Genomic DNA, 20,684 nt, shown 5'->3' with positions numbered 1-20,684 from the left:
GAGCCGCGACCGCGGGGGGAGGCTGAGAGGCGACGTGGAGGCTCGGGGTTGGACGGGACGGCGGCAGCGATGACGTGGCGGGCCGCGATTGGCTGCAGCGACGTGAAGGCTGGACATGTCCGGCGCGGATGGACATGTCCAGCGGCGCGGAGGGAGGAAGGAGCTAGGGCTAGGGAATTCATCCGCGAAAATGAAGGGGAAGGACCTATTTATAGTTTCTGGGAGCTAGGAGAGTCCAAATGAGGAGCGGTTTTCGGCCACGCGATCGTGATCGAACGACCGAGGGCATTGAAAAGACTTAGATGGGTTTTGGGCCACTTTGGAAGGGTGTTGGGCTGCAAAGAGAAAGGGGGGTTTTGGGCTACGCGGTTAACCGTTGGAGTATCAAACGACCTCCAAATGGCACGGAACTTGACAGGCGGTCTACCGGTGCTATACCAAGGCCGCTTGGCAAGACTCGGGCCATTCTGAGAAAGTTTAACACCCGCTCACGAAGAGAGGCAAGAAGGGGACGCCGGATGACATAGGAGCGCTGGATTGCAAAACGGACAACGGGGAAAATGCTCGGGTGCATGAGATGAACACGTATGCAATGCAAAGCACATGATGACATGATAAAATGCAACATGCAAGCAAATGGCATGGCAAAGAAGGCGAATAACTGGCAGACAATTGGCGCATCGCATCCGGGGCGTTACAATCATGGATCACTTCAATGTTCCAGAGCAGTGGAGAATACAGGTGGAACACGCCACACTGAAGAAGGCTAGGGATGCTTGGAGAAACTGGAAGCACATGTACAAGAAGTACTTGAGTGAAGGCAAGGACCCAATCCCCACAAACCCCGAAATTACAAAGGCAGACTGGGCAGAATTCAAAAGGGTCAGGGCAACTACAGAGTTTGCTATGAAGAATGCCAAGCAATCGGATCTTTAGAAGAGGAACACACACACACACACACCATATGGGTGTGGCAGGATACTACGACATGAAACTGATATGGGACCAGGAGGACAAAGAAGCAGTAGCTGCGGGTGGGAAACCGGCCTTTAGTGAAATCATGGGAGAACGCGCTAGAGACTACTTGTGGGCACGTGCAAGGAGGCGTGATGATGGAACTTATTACTTTGAAAACTAACATGACGAAAAATTGTATCGCGTGATGTTAAAGACTTCCGAGATCCCTGGAAGGTCCTACAAGAACTTAGGGCCATGTGACATTCTGTCCGATGCTTTGGAAATAAGAGAGCCCCCTAGTCATGTAAGGGGTATAGGTGTTAATATCCCGCACAAGAGGGCTTTCGCACTCAGCAAAGAAGAGAGGCTCAGCATGAAAAAAAAACAAGGAGTGAAATAAAGCAGAATGAATTGTATGAAAGGTTGGACATGTATCCGACTGTTCGAAAGGAAATTGAGGAGTCAATGATGATGCAGAAGACTCTAACACTAACAGATAGCCAGCAGATGGGAGGGGAGGCAGGCATGAGGATGCTCGTTATTGCACGGCAACACCGCACAAGAGTAGCTATGCATCAGCTGACCCCATCGACACTGAGACTGCAGCTACTCATGATGATGTTATATCTGATCTATCTAGAATGAAAGACAGACTGAAGGGTGTGCTTACACATTAAGAAGGTACATTAAAATGTGCAACAACATGGGTTTTCCCACCCTTCTTGGAAGAGGGCCTCTTATTGGACAATGTGCCATTGAAGTCGGGCTGTGTGAAGTGCTACATGACTGAAGTAAAGCCTGAATTCAATGAATTTGCCCTGAAGAATGTCCTATGGGACTTTGATGAGCATAGGACCTTGGGAGAAACACTATTACATCACATCTAGTGGCCACAAAAGAAAATATACTTCTTGGATGAGAACCCTGAAGCCCCGGCAAGAGCAACCAATGTCGCCCCTCAACCGGTGACGCTCTCCTTGCCACAACAGCTCTCACGTGCTTCCCTCAAGGAACCTAATACTCGTAATCCGATGGCTGATATGCATCAACCTGTGATCAGCCCGCCCAACTTTGTGACCTACAAGCCATGTCATCGTCCGCCCCAGAGCAGCTAGTGGCAAGGCCTACAACTGCTAAAGACGCACCACCGGTTTAGATGTCGGCCGCTGAAGCAGCGAGGGGAGACCCAGCTACACCACATGCTCAGCAGACCTACCTGGTGGAACGGACTGCTAAGCAGTCTGATGCTTCGGAACCGCCTGCTAAGCAGTCTGTAGGTCCAGAACCGACTGCTCATCAGTCCGTCAGTCTGCAACCGTGTGATCAGCATACCGATGCATCAGCACTGCCTGCTCAGCAAACCAACGCGTTGGCACGACCTCCTCAGCACACCAACAAGTTGGCACCACCTGCGCAGAAACCCGACATAGCTTCAACACATGGTCAACAGTCTGATGCCTCTGCTCCTATGGCCCAGCAGTCCATCACATCAGCACCGCCAGCTCAGCAGTTCGGCATAGTTGAACTATCTGCTAAGCAGTCCGTCAAAGCTTTACATTCTGCTCGGCAGTCTGCCTTTTAGTCAACGAGACCTTGGACCAGAAGTGCTTCAAGTACCAAGAAGGAAGCGGGTAAAAAGGCTGCACCCGTGAGGAAGCGCGCCCCGAGAGCAAAGAGGAAAGAGAATGATTGCCTCTTACTTAAAGCACTCATCACCCTGAACCAAATTAACAGCAGGTTGTTCGAATCGGAGAGTAATATTATTTTTGACGGCATGGATGATGAAGAAATAGCTTTGCTGCTTGCTAAAAACAAAGCAGACATACTTGAAGCACGCAATTACGTCCATGGCTAGCCATTTCTTATTGGCGAATACTTTGATGAGTGCAGCTCCAGTTGCCGCAAGTTACATTAATATTGCATGGATCAAATGTTAGCAGGTCATCATGTTCTGCTAATCTGCTACTTCAGAGATAATTCCCGACACAATGCTGGTTCCATCAGTGCGAGTTTCGAGGACTTACATCTCTTCTTCAACTTCAACGAGCTTGATGCCACTCTTTTCAGATGCCTGATTTTGTAAGTACTTTATAAACTCTGATCAACTTCTCCATACAAGGCTATAAATGATAAACAGCTAACTGCATTTTATTCCTCTCAGGGGATTGAACGCGCAGAGAAGAAAAAGGGAGAGTGTGTATTTCATAGATCTAGCATTAGCAAATGGCACAACATTAATGGTAAGGATGAACGGGAGTGGGCCATTAACACGGTCGCCCGTATCTTCGAAAACACGTCCCATGCAGAATCATTTCTCTGGCCATATCATGAACGATAAATCAAATAAACAACCACGCATACACTGATTGTCTTTCAGATTTTGACATAATACGTAAGTTCATGGCTTTCTTAATATGTAGCAATCACTGGATCTTGATATTCATTGTTCCAAATAAAAACACAGTTTACTACATGGATTCTCTCAAAGAGTCAATAAACGCTCAGGACCTGATGCATCTTCAGCAATTCATGGATAGGTATTAAATTCTATGATGTTGAGATTAATTTGCATTCACATCTGGTCCAATAATTTATCTTGACAAGATTCATCTTTATTTGCAGTGTGCTCGCATTGTGGAAAACTAAACCAGGGGACCTGTTCAAGAAGGAACTACATTTGTAGCACGAGATTGTTTCTCCGGTAACACACCGAAATTCGTTATTTTTGAAAAATGTATCATATAGTCTGCAAATACATTTTCTTATTCTAGTCAAATGTTCAAGCTTCTAAATAAACCTCTTTCTATTTCTGTCCAAAGAAAAAAAATACATCTAACACCGGTTAGGTTCTTCCTAACAAGACAAATACATAACTAATTTTGTATAAATTATTTTAGTGTCCTCAGCAACAAGCAAGGACCAACCTTTGTGGATACTATGTTTGCAGACACATGATCTCCATCTGCAAATCTGCTGATAGTTGTGAAGATGCTCGCGAATTAGTACCAGTAAATCTATCTTAATTAATATCTTCTACTCCACTCATATGACACATTCTGATATTAAAAATACTGCAGCTCATCTTAGAACCGAGGACCACTGAACCGCTCCTTACGACCACTGAACCGCCCCCGCTGGTGAATTGCTGATGGTTCGGAGATTTATCAGCGACTTCTTCCCGAATCACTACATCAATCCCACTGGTGATAATGAAGATTTCAACATGCCTTCTCCTGAAACATTCAGTAAGAGTTAGCCGCTAAACATATACACATGGATCCATTATTTTCCATCCGATGAGGTCTTCATATTTTGTACACTATGATTAATTATGTAATGCATATATGTGTCAACAAATCATTGGAATTTAGCTACCATTTGTTCAATTGCAATTATTGCGAAATCTGATGAATGTTCTTCTTGTGGACACTATTTGTTCAATTGCATATTGTGGCGAATTTGCTTTTTGCATGCTGATTAAAATGAGATATTTTTGCTTTAACCTGGCAATTTTGCTCCACACACGGTTCAACTAAATGAGTGTGTGTGATCCACATCGGAAAGCATACATCAATCAGCTCGAAGTAAACCATGCCCAACATAAAATACAATCCCAATTGTAAATTTTTCAGGAAATGTGTGGGACCCCAAACGAAAAGCACATGTCACTCTTACCGCAACCGTCGGTGATACACAACATATTAGGAACGGTCTGCAGCACTTGTACGTGTGCGAAGGGGCTCCTGAACCGTTTGTGATAGAACATTATCGCACACGGTAATTGTTCGGAAAACGTGTGCGATGGAGTCTTGCATGGCAGACGAGTTCCGCAGAAAACTCATGTGCGATGGGGCACATATCACACACAATTCATATGTTGGCCTGTGTGCCTTGCATACTCTTTCCCAAACAGTTCATTACGACACACCATTTGGTTTTACTGCGCCATTAGAAACGTTTAATCACCTATCCCACACGTGTGAAAGAATTTAGTGTGTGTTGCATCGCATATGTTTACATTTGGCAAGGCCTCTGCATCATGGCTCCCTATCCCCGACGATTTTCGGATCGTGTGGGAAGGACCCCCCTATCGCACACACTCACTCGGGGACAGTTCAGAATGTCGTCGAGGAAAGGGGTTAAAAGCCGTTTGTATAGCACCTCGCTATACCGGTGGGCGCCTCTGCGTTCAGCACACACGTTCAGCTCGATGACGTCCTCGCCTTCTTGATCCAGCAAGAGGGGCGAAGTACTAGATGAGTTCCGGCAGCACGATCGCGTGGTGACAATGATGGTGAAACTATTTCCACAGGGCTTTGCCAATCACAATGGATTTCGAGCGGAGGATGAATTAGAGGGAGAGGGGGCGCCGACACATGGCTTGGTGAATCGTGGTGTGTGGCGCCCCTCCACTCCTCTCATATATATATATATATAGGTGGAGGGGGAGGAGAGGCAGCCTAGGGCGCGCCCCAAGGAGGCCGACGGCTGCCCTAGGGCGCCTGCCAAGGCGTGCCCCCTTCCTTACTTGGCATGTGGGAGGGAAGGAAAGGGGGGCCGGCGGCCCCTAGGGTGCCTCTCCTTCCTTCTTTCTTGCCTGGAGAAAGGCAGGAGGAGGCGACCCCTCCTCCTTCCTTCCTAGAGCCGGCAGCCTGGAGGTGGGGCACGCCAGCCCCTTGTGGGCTGGTGTGCTCCCCTCCTTTTGCCCTGTTAGGCCCAACAACTCTCTGTGGCCTTCCGGAACCCCTTCCGGTGATCCAGTAATTATCCGGTGTATTCCGAAACCCTTCCGGAGACCGAATACTATCATCCTATATATATATATATATATATATATATCAATCTTTACCCCCGAACCATTCCGGAGCTCCTTGTCATGTCCGTGATCTCATCCCGGACTCTGAACAACATTTGGTCACCAACATACATAACTCATATAGTACTATATCGTTAACGAATGTTAAGCATGCGGACCCTACGGGTTCGAGAATGATGTAGACATGACCGAGACGCTTCTCCGGTCAATAACCAATAGCGGGACCTAGATGCCCATATTGGTTCCTACATATTCTACGAAGATCTTTATCGGTCGAACCTTTATGACAACAAATGTAGTTCCCTTTGTCTGTCTATATATTACTTTCCTGAGATTCGATTGTCGGTATCTCCATACCCAGTTCAATCTCGTTACCGACAAGTCTCTTTACTTGTTGCGTAATACATCATCTTGTAACTAACTTCTTAGTCACTTTGCTTGCAAGCTTCTTGTGATGCTGTATTACCGAGAGGGCCCAGAGATACCTTTCCGTCATACGGAATGACAAATCTCAATCTCGATCCATGCCAACTCAATAGACACCTTCAGAGATACCTGTAGAGCACCTTTATGATCACCCAACTAAGAAGTGACATTTTGATACACACAAGGCATTCCTCCGGAGTCTGGGAGTTGCATGATCTCATGGTCGAAGGAACATGTATTTGACATTAAGAAAGCAGTAGCAATAAACTGAATGATCATATGCTATGCTAAAGGATGAGTATTGTCCATCACATCATTCTCCTAATGATGTGATCCTGTTATCAAACGGCAACTCATCTCTATGATCAGGAAATCTTAACCATCTTTTGATCAACGAGCTAGTCTAGTGGAGGCTTACTAGGGACTTGGTATTTATTTATGTATTTACACATGTATTTAAGTTTCCGATCAATACAATTATAGAATGAATAATAAACCTTTATCATTATTAAGAAAATATAATAATAACCACTTTATTATTGCCTTTAGGGTATATTTCCAACCGTCTCTGCATCAGTGCATGTTGCAAACACATGGCCCAAAGTTGTATTACCCCATGCAGGCTCAATTGAGCCACTCGTACAAGAGGCCCGAAATCAATGCTAGCAACCAAACATGTTCCTACAATTGACGAGGAGTATATAAAACTTGGTATTTGTTTCAAGAAGAGTTTGCTTGGAGAGTCTTCTACTCTTCTTCTTTTTTGGGAAAAATCATCTTCAGGTTGGGATTTTTTCTACAAAAGTGAGGATGGAGTGTCGTCATATGAAGCATTTGTTGGACCTTTACCTTTTCTGATGAGGATCTTGTTCTCACATTGGATCTTTCCAAAAGAGCAACTCAAGATGGGAATGAATTGATATTATCCATTCGGACATTGGTTCGGCCCAAATTTTTTCAAGGCTAATGAGTCTTCCAGGTCGGTTTTGTATGAATACTACATCAGGGGAGCTAATCACCATCTGCCCATCGGAACAAGCATGCTGACCCGAACTTGGTTGCCCAAGATTTGTAGTATGTGGTTACGATAACATATGCCTTTACAAACGTTGTTAGTCTTGTGTTTATAGGAAAATTTTGAATCCTAAAATGCTTTTGTTCTAGAGTTAAAATATGCTAAGAGGCTACATATATGCCTTATTTTTTGAACAAATAAACTCTAGATATGCTAACATGCTAAAATTTCCTGATGCTAAATGATGTTATTCGAAACGATGTTGTTACTACTCTCTATTTTGTACAAACTTTGCATTAAAGGGGTCGAACCATATTACCGATGGGACATGAGGCTAGTCATCACTAGACCATTGGGCGGACTCTATGTCCCTGAAGAATGCAGGTGGGCCAACAAGTACCGGGCCAGAGCGGGCGAACTCGTTTCCGTGCTTAAGAGGTATTTGATCATTTACACCATTTTTGTTGTGCTTGGGTCACAATGTCTCTTTTTACATTGTCATCAATAAAATGCCTTATCTTTTTTTTTCAAAAAACGCCTCATTTTTTTACTTTGCCTAACAAAATGCCATACATTTGAGGTATCTTTAAATTCAAAGGTTTTTGGATTTGACACCCAAAAAAGTGCTCGGGTCTTTCAGGTTCGGGCTATATGGGTTGGGCTTCAGGTACCGGGTTTATGCCCAGCCTGACCAAAGGTGGCCAAATGGGCTGGTCTTACCGTGTTGTCCGGATAGCCCGCGTGCCCGACCCGTGGTGGTTTATATATTATCCCCAGAAAACAGCCCAGATAGGCCCAAAACAGCCCAAAATCAGGGGTCTGGTGGGCTAAACGTGCCGGTGGGCCTGCCCAGCACGGCCCGCCCTGCCGTCCCTGGCCCGTTTAGGCCAGGCCGGGCCGGCCCATCTGGCCAGGGTTGAGCGAGCCTGACCCCGTGACGAAAATCAGCCGAAAGCACGCACGCCCCCTTATACAAAAAAAAAAGAGAGGCAAAAAGCACGCACGCAGTCTCCGCGAACGCTAGGTTAGCGCCGCCGCCGCCGCCGCCGCCGCCGGCCGCCTCCACCCGCCGCTGCTGCGGGCGTCCTGCATCCGCCTCCCCGTACGCCTCCTCCGTCTCCCCGTCTCCTTCTCCTCCGCTCCTCCTAGCTGTCCTATCGCTCGAGCGATTCCACGGCGACGGACCACCGGCTGCCTTCCCCGCCGTCTCTGCTGCCGCTCCGACGCCTCTAGTTCTTCCGGCCTCGTGTGTTCAGAAACCCGACTCTCCTCGTCCAGTACCACTCTCCACTAGCAAAACCCTAAACCCTGGAAGCGGAAGCGAGGCTTCAAGGCCACGGCTCGTGCCTTGCGGCGGCAATGGCGAAGGTCCCTGCCGGCGAGTGGGTCCCCCACGTTGAGGCCTTCGTCGACGTCTCCCGCTCCCCCGCCCAGCACGTACGGTCTTCCCTCCCCATCCCCATCCCCCATTACTGTTGAGGCCTTCGGTGCCTTTTGTTTCATAAATTCTGTTTTTGGCTCGCATGGTTCGCTTGGAACATACACCCGCTTAACAATTGATGGAGTCTCATTCACTTTATATGTAATTATTGTGCGATTTTCTCATAAGAATTTAGCTAACGGGCAGCACCTATAAGCTTCACTGACATAAGCTCCAGTTTTGCAGAGGCTTCTGTATTTCTAACACAATTTGGTAGAAACTGCTATTTGCTTGATACATGGGGCAAATCTTGTCATTGCAGAGTTTAGTATGCTTGATGATACACGCTATCCTTTGCTATTTTAGTTTCTTGTGGATGCTAATGCTGTTATGTGGTGTGCAACAGTCTGCGGGTGTGGATGCTCTTGCAGCCTTGGTCAACAAGGACAAGCTGACGCTCTTCGATTTGGTATGTGCTGGTTTCTCGGAGATCATATATCACTGTGCTCCATGATTTTGCTAGGGAGGGTAGTTCTTTATATATCTTGTTGGTGATATCGTTTCAGGTGTCTAAGATGGACATGTATTTGACGACGACAGACCACATTGTTAGATCAAGAGGTTTCTTTTACCCCTCATTGCATATCTTTTCCTCCCATGCTGTTTGCCTCTCTATTTTAGAAAATTTGCAAATTTGATAATGCAAGTAAAAGTTACGGTCTATGCCAAGTTTTAAGGCTATACAGGTGATAGCTGCTCTTCACTGTCAGCACAGTTCGAAAAAATGCATAAGTCAAGCTTTCTTTCTTCAGTGAAGGTTATTGTGAATTTCTTCTACTAAAAAAATGTAAAGTCGTACTGTGCAATAGAGAGACACATCCATGTATGTCCGCACATTGGTAGCTAGCATAACACTTTATTGGTTCTTGGATGGTTACATTGTTGATAAACATGAACCTTTTGCAACCATTGTTTTTTCATTATCTGTTCTGCAAATTCATTTCTGCATAATAATTTAAGTTCAGTGTCATAATCTTTTGCTGGTACATGCATAGTTCCCTGCACTTGGTTAAGGATATGCTTCTGTTTGTTTTGCAGGAATACTGCTTCTGGGGCAAATCATGTCTCACATTTCATTTAAACGGTTAGATGTCAATGCCATGACAACATTGTCAGACTTCTTTATATCAAGATTGGTAAGTTTGACTTTGTGCATCATGGTTATTTGACTTTTGAAGTACATACGCAGTTTCTCAAACACTAGTCTTATGAGTTCTCATTTAGGCCACTTCCAATGCATAGGTGCTTAGATAAGGTGCTAGGCATATTAAAAAGTAGCAACTAATGTCCACAATGCATAGGTGATTCACTTGTTGGTGCTAAGCTCCCCTCATTTAATACTTTAGCAACTAAACTATTTCATGCATTGGTTGGTTTCTTTCATTTAATTGCCTTTGCCTAGGTTCACGTGCTTGGCATTGGTTCTTCCTGGGGTCACCAAACTCACCTCTCTCCTCTTTATTACCATGCCACATCAGATTTTTTGCCTACATGGCAGCCTTAGCACCTGTACAAGGTGGAGCATTGGGGAGGGCCTTACACCTGAACTAAATAGCAAATCTTACCTTCTGGTCTTGTGTCCTTATCGTAATTGTAACATAGAGTGAGATAAAAACCCTTGTGAATACGGTCATCAATCTGGGGAAGCTAATGGCTGTAGTAATGTTGACTTATTAAAGTTCTTACACTACAGCCTTCTTTGCGCAGATTAAATAGGCCAGTATACTCTGTCTTTGCCTTGACACTCTAGAAACTAATGATTACATGTCTATGGCAGCCACATCTTTGATTCCAAGGTTTAATTTTTAGCAATACTAAGCTCCCTGTTGTGGAATACAAATGACTGAATATGGGTAGGTCTTAGGTTTCCGAGTTATAAGTTTTATTTTTGTATGGCTTACATGTATCCAAGTTGTTAAATTTTTGTGAAAAACCATTGTTCGAAACGTTGCGCACAAGAGTGAATTTGGCTCTTCTATCCTGTTAAGATCAAATATTGTCAGTAACTTGATTTGACATAAGAAAGACTTGGGCTGCTTGGTATAATTCCAAAGTTTGGCTTGCCAATGTTTGGGCAAGCCCAAAAATTGGCTACCAAATTGTCTTGCCAATCTCTTAAAAGCCTTGTCAACTGGCTAGCCAATTTTTTGGCTGCAGCCGTATCCCAATGGGTTGCAACCCAAATATGTCATCATTTTACCTAGCAGGCCGTGGGATATTGTTGCAACATCTTCAGTTCAATATATCCAAATAAGTGATGACTTAGGTGGCAAATAAGCAGTTCACCTGGGCTTTATATTTAATTGAAGAAGAAAGTTAGCAACGAGCCCGGTCCTAGGTTACATATAGTCATCAATTCATATTAAGTTAGTTTACCCCTAAAGTTGACTCCAGTAATACTTTGTAAAGAATTCTCACTCCCTACAGAGAAGTACTCCCTCCGTCCCTAGTGTCAAAAATGGTCTTACATTTTGGGACGGAGGGAGTACATTATAATGTTGATATAACCTTTTAGTTTGAATTTTCTATTACAAAGTTTTTGTCTCAAGAAAATATCCAGTGAAGCAAATTGTTCTTCAGAAGACCCATAGCTCCTATTAAACTGCAATGTTTGTTTAATGCCATGCTATTGCTTTGGTGATCTTTACCCTATGGTGACCAATTGGCCACCCTTCTCTCATTACTCGTGAACTTCGTTTTTGTCTTCAGTCAGATTGGCAAGCACTGCGGGGAGCTCTTGTTGGATGCTTGGCTCTATTGCACAGAAAATCATCTGTTGGCACTATTATGGTTGCTGATGTCAAAAGACTAGTCGAGGCTTTCATAGCGGATGTTCAAGTACAGTCACTTGCAGCTGCTGACCGCAAGGTTGATTTGAATCTTCAGCACAAATATGCTTAGATAAAGTTAGATTTAATCTATCTATTGATTGATTTTTCATCACTCTCTTCTTTCTAGATGTGCTTTGAAATTTTTAGCTGGATACTTGATCACTACCCAGAAGCTGTCAAGACAATGGTATGATACTTACTCAATCTCTGGACAACTATAGATCACACTCAAAACTGTATTAGTAGTTATCATTAAGTTAATCCTACATGTTAACCATGCCCCTTGCATGTTCTAACTTCTAACATGTTACTAACTCTAGTTAACTGTGTATGTTCGGCGCGTCTATCTAGGAGGTGCCGAAAGCTAAGTAATATTCATTGTAATAAGACCATACCCATTCCCGTTACATAGAGTAGTAGTATATCTATCCAACTGGGTTAAACATTGTTCAATTCTATCAAATAGTACTTAAATTGGTGCCTCCCAGGTTTGCACACTGCATAATTATAGTGAAATGGAGGGAGTAATCTTTTGTATCGTCGTGATTATTTCTTGATGTGTTTGCATTTCCTTATCCGGCAAGCATATGCTATCTGTTCCATTATGTAATGCTCTGTACTGTTGACCAAATCTTGCGTATTGATGTTATCATGCTTGGTGTAAAGTGTGACAACCTTCCAATATCATTGGAAGAAAAACAAGGTAATAAATCAAGCATAGAGGTAGAGTTGATACTTGATATGGGTAGTTTGGTGGTGTACAAGTATTCTAGAATGGATGAATCTTCATTTCCAAGCCTCTGTCATGGAGGCTGGTTTTAAATATTTTTTTGTCTGGTTATTTACACCTCTCCTGGATTTATTCAATCATGTGTTCATTACCAACACAAGTTTAATCTGTATGCCCAGGATGATGAATTGCTATACTGGATCTGTCAATCAATCGATGAAGAAAAAGACCCAGAGTGCTTGAAGCTTTCTTTTCATGTGGTGGAAGTTGTCATGAAGCTGTTTCCAGACCCATCTGGTTTCGCAGACCAATTTGCAAGTGACCTTTTTGAGATTCTGAGCAAATATTTTCCTGTTTACTTCACACATGTATGTTAATGAACTATCGTGGCTTCCAAACATTTTCGTGTGTATGTCATTCTGCAACTTAGTAGTTCTTGACATTCCTTTCTCCAATATCCTATCATGTATATGTGCAGGGAGCCGGTGATAATTTAGGAGTTACAAGAGACGAACTTTCTAGGGCATTGATGGTATGACCTTAGTATTTTACCTGATAGATTATTTTATTTCAAAGACCATTCAATTTTTTGAATTGAACATATGGCTCGGCGCTATAATTATTTGTGAGATGCGACTATGGAGTTATGTGTTCTATCACCTTATCATACTTCTAAATGAAAAAACGTTTCTATTATTTTACTTGTGTGATTAACAACCTGTTTAAATATTTGCAGCATACCTTTTGTGCAAGTCCGTATTTTGAGCCCTTTGCCATCCCATTGCTTCTAGATAAACTTTCTTCCTCTCTTCCATTAGCAAAGGTCAGCAGCTTTAACTTATCTTAATGTTTCAAGTTCATCAATCTAACAAAGTGAATACCCTCTTTGAGTTTCTGCTAAAAATTCACATGTTAGTATTTTGTACAGCTTGATTCCTTAAAATATTTGGACAATTGCATTCACTGCTATGGAGCTGATAGAATGGTTACACATGCATCAGCTATTTGGTTTAAGTTGAAAGAAGTGCTTTTTAGCCTTTCTTCAGATCAACTTGTATCATCAGGGTCACCTAAAGATGCAGAGAATAAGAAGAATCAAATAATATCAGAAGCTGAACGTTGCTTGAAGACTGCTGTTACATATATACATTCTTCGGATAGAGATATTTTCATCAATTTGATCTTGTTGGATGAGGATATTGTGAATAACATCCATTCTGTAACAACTGAAGAGAAGTCTGTCGGTAGTTCACTGCAAGCCCTTGGAAGTGTCGTTTCTATTCTTGCTGGGTCATCTACATATTTGTGCACCAGAGTTTTTCAAGCACATTTTAAACGCTTGGTGGATATTTTGGGAAACTCAGCTGGTTTTGATTCTCAACACCTGAGCATCGCCAATGGATCATCTCCTGCTGCTATTAACTATGGAGCTCTCTATTTATCTGTTCAAATGCTTTCATCCTGCCGAGCAGTCGCTGTGGCATCTCGAGAAGGCGTCCCAGCAGAGGAGTCCTGGTGGCTTATCTTAGAGGAAAAGTTGGATCAAATTATCCATCTTTTCGGAAAATTGCTGACTATTGATTCTCAGCCTACCCAGTCAGCGGTCAGAAAAGAATGTGTTTTGTTCGCTGGTATGTTGATGTCTTTAATTATGACTTGCTACATACCACATTTTGTAAGACAACATGCACCTATTAGGTGCTGTCACAACTATCTGAACTTTCCTAATCCATGCTTGTAGATTTTTTCTTAAGAGAACTCCTCATAACAAAAGGTCGTGTCGTGCATCTGGTATGCATATAGACATGCTGTCCATCGCCATGCTCTTTCAGTAAAAAAAAAAAGGGCAACCTGGTGCATGTAGCTCCCGCTTGCGCAGGGTCCAGGGAAGGGTCCGACCACTTTGGGTCTATAGTACGCAGCCTTTCCCTACATTTCTGTAAGAGGCTGTTTCCAGGACTTGAACCCATGACCTCATGGTCACAAGGCAGCAGCTTTACCACTGCGCCAAGGCTCCCCTTCCGCCATGCTCTTTCAGTCTACATATTATTTGTCAATAACTCTTTGGCCATTTCTAGAGATTCTAGTCTATATGGTCTACCTTATTCATCAAGGTCGTGTTTTAGTTCCAAATATTGAATTGATGAACTCTTAATTTTTGTTTTTCTGTTGTTGAATTTCAGTGCTTCTTTAGAATCATTGAGGATCAATCTGTCTATTCTAATATGGTTGTTTCTTATAAATTGTTTGCAGTGAAAGGTTTGCTGATACTTGCAACTATCCCGGAACAATGTTCACTTCCACTCGAAAATGCTTATGAGGATATTTTGCTGATGCTTACCTTAGTAATTACAAGCAAGTATGAAAATGCACATTTGTGGAGATTATCATTGAAAACATTGACTAGCATTGGCTCATCTGCTGTGGAATTACATGCTTCTAAAAGAGAAATGGTTTACAGTAGAATTGTTGTTGACAAGATTATTTGTTTGGCTGAATCTTGTGATGCATCGATGCCTCTGAATCTAAGACTTGAAGCATGTTTTGAAGTTGGCACCGCTAGTGTGAACTATATGTTGAGGGTTGCCAGATCACTTGAAGAAACTGTCATCACAAATATCTCTCAGGCCTGTCGAATCCCCCTGTTGTCTTCTTATTTCCTGCAAATTGCATTTTATAAGCAACCAAACTAATGTTTTATTGATCCTGCAGGTTAATGGAAGTATAGAATGTGCGGACTATGTAACCTGTCTGATTGATTGTTACTCTAGTCGTCTCCTTCCTTGGTATGCCAACTTTGCATTCCAGTATGTATTGCTGTATCAACAAACATGGATTACAATTAGTCTGTAATCTTGAAACATCTTTCTCAGTTTGTGCAAACCTAACTGTAAAAAGGGTTGCACATACTTGACCAATTCGATGGCTGAAGAATGTTACTGGTGGCATGCTTGATACCTGTGCCCTGTACTAGCCTTTTGACAGGATATATGTTAGCCAAATATCATTTTCTCTCTGATTAACCATCTACATTATGGCAGGTTCTTTACTTCCGGTGGTCTCAATGAACTTGCTTTGAGCTTTGCTCTGCGTCTCTGGGATGAGATTGGGGACTTGGTTACTCTGGATCGAATCAGATCACAGGTGAAGCTCTATCAAACTGAATATTTTTTGCTAATGCAGTTGAATTACTGGTTCTTAGGTATATATTTTGTATATGACGCATAAATCTATACTGTGTAATCATGGCGCACTCACTTTTCTCTCTCAGGGTCTTCTTGACTCACTAATGATGGGAATGAAGTTATTAGTCGGAGTCTGCACAGAGGAACAACAGTTGTTGATTGTTCAGAAAGCATGCGGTATAGTATCATCGATGCTGTCTCTCCCAGTGAATGCATTGACACACCATCTTTTGTCTGTTGACGATTTAGTTCCTGCACACTCTGTTCAAGATATAGCTCTTGTGTGTATGCTTTCATCAGTCATAGTTGGTCTTCGGCCTCAAACACCTGTACCAGAAATGATGATGATGATTAACCTCTTTTCAGTCTTTCTACTGAATGGGCATATACCAGCTGCTCATGCATTAGCTTCTATTTTCAATAAATATCTACAGAATTCAGAGTTCTCACACGAGATTAAACTGGATAAAATACTTGATGTTATTCTTGGGGGATGTTTCTCAATTGTATTACCCAGCAGCAATTTGAAGATGTCTCGCTCTTCTGCTGCCACTTCGGATAATGCTGACTTCTCAGACAGCTTGCCTGGAAGCATAGGTTCAAAGATTGATATATTATGTGGCTTGGCATGGATTGGCAAAGGATTGCTTATGAGAGGAGATGAGAAAGTGAAGGAAATTTCAATGTTTCTTCTTAAATGCCTCTCATCAGATGCTTCTCTAGCAACAGCTGCAGCTGATGCATTCCATGTGATGATGGGTGATTCAGAAGTCTGCCTAAATAAAAAGTTCCATGCAAGAATAAAGTTTTTGTATAAGCAGCGTTTTTTCTCAATACTGATGCCAATTTTTCTCTCTAAAATTAAGGAGACCTCAGAGCTGACAACAAAGTAGGTATCAACATTCTCATCACTTTGTATTATATCTTGTATTGATTTGAACCATACACATTTGTATATCATGTTTCTGTTACTTTGCGTATGCATCAGCAGCATCTCCCAAGGGTTTAGCTTAGTTTATATGTCGACATATCTGTTCTATCAATTAGCTTGGACACTTTTGTGCATTTAGTTTTGATTCGTCCTTTGTGAAATTCCCAAGGGTTTAGCTTAGTTTATTTGTGTACTCTGACTTTGCATACCTTTGTTCACATTACACGTGTAAGCGAAAAGAAAGCAATGTGATGACACCGTTTCGGATATCAATATGGTAATGTAACTTATTTTTCATGATAGTAAACCAAAATGAACTGTGGCATGAGTTTAGAAGTCAAAGAATTCTTTATACTATGTGTGCCTTGGAGGAAAAAGACATTTGAGTTGCCACATCAGTTGAATACTGCAATTTTGTAACCTCAGGACTAGGTTGCATTACTTTCTTTAATTTAGTTCCATATTGTGCTTTTCCTCATTAATTTTTATCATCATGATTTATATTTTAGAGAAAAATGTATTTTGATTAAAAATATTGTATAGCTAAGTGATGGTCTGATGCCAGTTTTAGTTCATTTGATGAACTGATCCTGTAATTTTAGTGATTTTTTTATTTGTCAAATTCCTTGAAGCAACTGAAAAATATCACCCACTGCAGATTGGTGATATATCGAGCATTCGGACATATTATTTCCAATGCTCCAGTGTCAGCAGTTATAACAGAAGCCCATCAGGTTAATTACTTCTTGATTGAAGCATGCACAACCTTTGTCGGATCAGTGCATACTAATTGCCCAATTGCTTCACTAATTGTTTTTTCAGATTTTGCTCGTGATGGTTGATATCTTAGCCAAATTGAGCATGGATAATCAGGATAAAGATCTAGTGTATAGTTTGTTGCTTGTTTTATCTGGAATGCTGATGGATGAAAAAGGTGATATCATTTACTTTACTCCATTACTTCCATAAGTTCCTACATAGTAGCCATTAATTCAATAATTTGTGTTTGATGTGCATTGATTGATACATCCATTCAGTTCATTTTCTTTTGTTTATTATGTAAATTTGACTGGTGTATGCTGCGTTCTACCTCCGTCATTTTGAACTAAAACCATGTCACTTAATTTTGGGACGGAGGAAGTACTAAATTCCTGATGGTATTTTTTTCCTCGGGCGCTAAATCTTGTTTGTCTTATGCAGGCAAAGAATGCATTGTGGAAAATATCCGCATCATTATCAGTGTACTTGCACAACTTGTTTCCTATCCTCACATGATGGTACTTAAGTGTTATTCATATTCAGTTCCACTTGTTCCACTTGTAAGATCAGCATGTTTCACAACCTTTTTCCTTTCTCCTGTAGGTTGTTCGGGAGACTGCCTTGCAATGTTTTGTTGCCATGTCTAGTTTTCCCCACTCAAAAGTTTATCGCATGCGGCCACAGGTCATTTTTCTATTTATGCAGATGGTTGTTGAGAATATGCATACAATACGGACTTTAAGACATTGAGTTATTATTATACTGTGCTTCTTGTTAATCATGGATAGCACTCCCTTTATTGGTGGAGATAATTAGGTCTCATGATTTAACTGTACACTTTAGAACATTATGGATAATTGAGATGGTATATATCTAACTTATGATTAATTTCTTGTTGTTAGTAGGAACTTAGGGTATCTTAATATCGCAACTGTTGTCAAGTAAGAAATGTTTCCTTCTGAAGGAATAAAAGAGAACTCATTGCAGAATGGTATATTCTTGCAGGTCCTACAAGCAGCAATCAAGGCTCTTGATGATAAGAAAAGGGCTGTTCGCCTAGAGGCTGTTCGATGTCGACAAACATGGTATGAAAACTATATCCTATTTCTGAGGCAACATGAACCACCTGATGTAACATTAAGGCAACTAGCAAATGATGCAACTTTATGCCATTTGAAGGAAGTCACCATGGTGGCTTTCCCTCAATTTTTTTTTTACTATTTCGAGCCATCAACCTTGCCTGATGAGTTGTTATTTTCCTGCAGGCAATCATCATTTGCTTAAGGTAGTCTTTCTCCCGCCACCGCATCGTAGTTTGGAATTAGTCACTGAACAGATCATGTTAGAGCTTGATAAGTATTGAGATGCGTGATAGGTATGTCATTCTTCCATCTTTTTGCTTGTTTCATCTTTGATTATCCCCTTAAACTTTTCAGATAACTTGACTGTCGGCGCAATGCATGTACACAGGCTGTGGTAGCCCGTAGGGTGGTAGAGGACAATGCGGCTTATTCCGCCTTTGAAATGCTTCGCGATGGTGTATGTCGGTGCATTGGATTCAATCTGGCCGACTGCTCTTCCGTCCCTTTTTCCTTGTATTTGTCATGAATGGCCTAGGATCATAGTTGCATTTATAGGACCAGCTCGCGAATGTATCTCCGGTTCTCCTCACTATGCATTGCATTTGTCTTTCAAGTCGGGAGAATGCAAGTCAGATATGGCCCGAGTGCTGATTATCATGTAAAGTTGTTCAACATACCCAAATAGTTTTTCTAAGCCGCGAGTTTCCTAGGTATGCTCAGCTATATATGATTATGTTCAAAGTCTTTCTTCCGTGATTAAAATGTGATGTGTTAAATCCAACTTGCCGGGTTTTAGTTAACTATGTCAAATCATCAGGAAGGTTTCATGATCCACGATACAATAAGTTGATCCATTGCAAACCCACAGCAATTCCCATTATAAACTGTTAAGCCCAGAGGTACCTGTTCCATCCCCTGGACATCGACACATTTTTCTGCACCAAGGTTTGGAATCAGCATTCGGCATGGCAGCTCCCTGATTGTCATCTCTACAAGCAGAATTGCCTTTCTGCACCAAGGTTTGGAGTCTGAAGTACTCAGAGCAGTTGACAGTGGCCATGAAGATGATGATGTCACAAGGTACAGTAAGATAGCTGCTGTGACATATTTTTGTAGGTGGTGTGCCTTTTGATTGGATTCACTGTATCGTAGATGATGAACCTCGAGCAGACCAATGCCGAGGTGCACCCGTACATGGTCGTGCCGACTTTGCCCATCGGCAGCAGCATCGGTATGTTTGAAAGGGGCGAGTTCTTGGGACGATGCTTCGGTGCCTTACCTTTGTGTCTATGATATGTGGGCCCAACAGATGACTGGCCCACATGTTAGTGACCCAAAGGCAGGTGCCTTTTAAGGCACTGAAGCTGCGTCTGAGTTCTTGATACTGAGATGGTGTTTGGCTGCCCCCTCTTCACCGCCCTGAATGTGTACATCGTTAGAGCAACCCCAACAGTTTCCGTAAACTGGCTTTTATCTTCAGAGGATCCCGTAAAACATGTCATTTCTACACGCTGATTTACAGAAGGATTTCTACACGCTGATTTCTACATTGCTGCCACGATGCACTGCTGCTGCCGCGCCACCACGCCCGGAGGACGCTGTGCCGCCTCCCGCAGCCACGCCGCACACCCGGCGCCTTGCCAGTGGCGTCGCCGCCTGCCGGCGGGGGCCACCACTGATCAGTCGCCCCTAGAGGAATAATAATTTTTTGCTTAATGAAAAATAAATCAAAAGAAGATTTAGCGGAAGAAGTTTATGGGAACAGACAAAAGTTGCTCCCGGGAAGCCAAAAAACTGATTTTAGGGGAACTGTCCGAGTTGCTCTTAGGCTGAAGACCATCATGAATGTCAGCAATACTGCTTAATACGTGTATTTTCGCATGAAGCTCATACTAAAAAAATATCTATTCATGGAGATTTGTTATTTATTGTTCCTTTTGTAACCTTTTGTGGAGAGGGAACCCAACCCAACCGAGAATCTTATCCAAATGGAAAACAGGGTGAGGAGGATGAGGTTGATCGGATGCCGATTGGAAAAACAACACTGCTCCGTGATATATAAGATAAATTATGTATAGTTCAACATGATTTTAGTGTACCCAAGTTACGGAGTTGAATCCAGCAAACCTCGGGTACGGGGTCCCCGATCTGATAGTCTTGACTAGATGTAGATGATAACGTGACACAATGGGACATCGATGTTAACCAGCTTCGGGTCCTCTCGAAGAGGTAAAACCCTACGTCTTGTTCTGTTTGTATTGATTATGGATGGGGTGCAAAGTACATGTTAATCAACCTCGAGATCGTGTATGAACAAGGGGGTACTCACCATGTCGTGTCCCGGCCAGGAGGGCTGGGCCGACGACCCCCATGGCTGTCCTGATGCATACAAGGAAGGTTTCACTAGACTTGGCATACAAGATAGGGACTCTTCTCCTCTGACGTAGCCAACTAGGACTCCTCTTCTCTAAC

General features: G+C 42.6%; 1 protein-coding gene across 1 annotated transcript; it reads left to right on the top strand.

Moving 5' to 3' along the window:
* Nucleotides 1-8,160: 8,160 nt before the first annotated feature.
* LOC123155879 (MMS19 nucleotide excision repair protein homolog) lies at nucleotides 8,161-18,956 on the top strand. The gene is made up of 21 exons (XM_044574023.1): nucleotides 8,161-8,651; nucleotides 9,041-9,103; nucleotides 9,201-9,255; nucleotides 9,733-9,830; nucleotides 11,404-11,562; nucleotides 11,653-11,712; nucleotides 12,435-12,623; nucleotides 12,734-12,787; nucleotides 12,992-13,078; nucleotides 13,184-13,886; nucleotides 14,509-14,882; nucleotides 14,968-15,041; nucleotides 15,297-15,399; nucleotides 15,527-16,329; nucleotides 17,030-17,105; nucleotides 17,194-17,305; nucleotides 17,572-17,648; nucleotides 17,734-17,814; nucleotides 18,136-18,215; nucleotides 18,396-18,505; nucleotides 18,601-18,956. The coding sequence occupies exons 1-20, from the start codon at nucleotides 8,574-8,576 to the stop codon at nucleotides 18,412-18,414; spliced, it is 3,345 nt and encodes a 1,114-aa protein (XP_044429958.1). The 5' UTR covers nucleotides 8,161-8,573; the 3' UTR covers nucleotides 18,415-18,505; nucleotides 18,601-18,956.
* Nucleotides 18,957-20,684: the final 1,728 nt, after the last annotated feature.

The sequence above is a fragment of the Triticum aestivum genome, chromosome 7B (genome assembly GCF_018294505.1).
Source record: "Triticum aestivum cultivar Chinese Spring chromosome 7B, IWGSC CS RefSeq v2.1, whole genome shotgun sequence".
NCBI lineage: Eukaryota > Viridiplantae > Streptophyta > Magnoliopsida > Poales > Poaceae > Triticum > Triticum aestivum.
The sequence above is the reverse complement of the archived record's forward strand: the minus strand, read 5'-3'. Positions and strand labels throughout refer to the sequence as shown.

What these genes read in the sequence shown, in the direction of transcription:
- LOC123155879 (XM_044574023.1), top strand. Translation starts at nt 8,574, where the DNA reads ATGGCGAAGGTCCCTGCCGGCGAGTGGGTCCCCCACGTTGAGGCCTTC. An exon ending in CAGAAGCTGTCAAGACAATG is followed by an intron (nt 11,713 to 12,434) that starts GTATGATACTTA and finishes CTGTATGCCCAG; the next exon opens with GATGATGAATTGCTATACTG. An exon ending in AATGCTGATGGATGAAAAAG is followed by an intron (nt 17,306 to 17,571) that starts GTGATATCATTT and finishes TGTCTTATGCAG; the next exon opens with GCAAAGAATGCATTGTGGAA.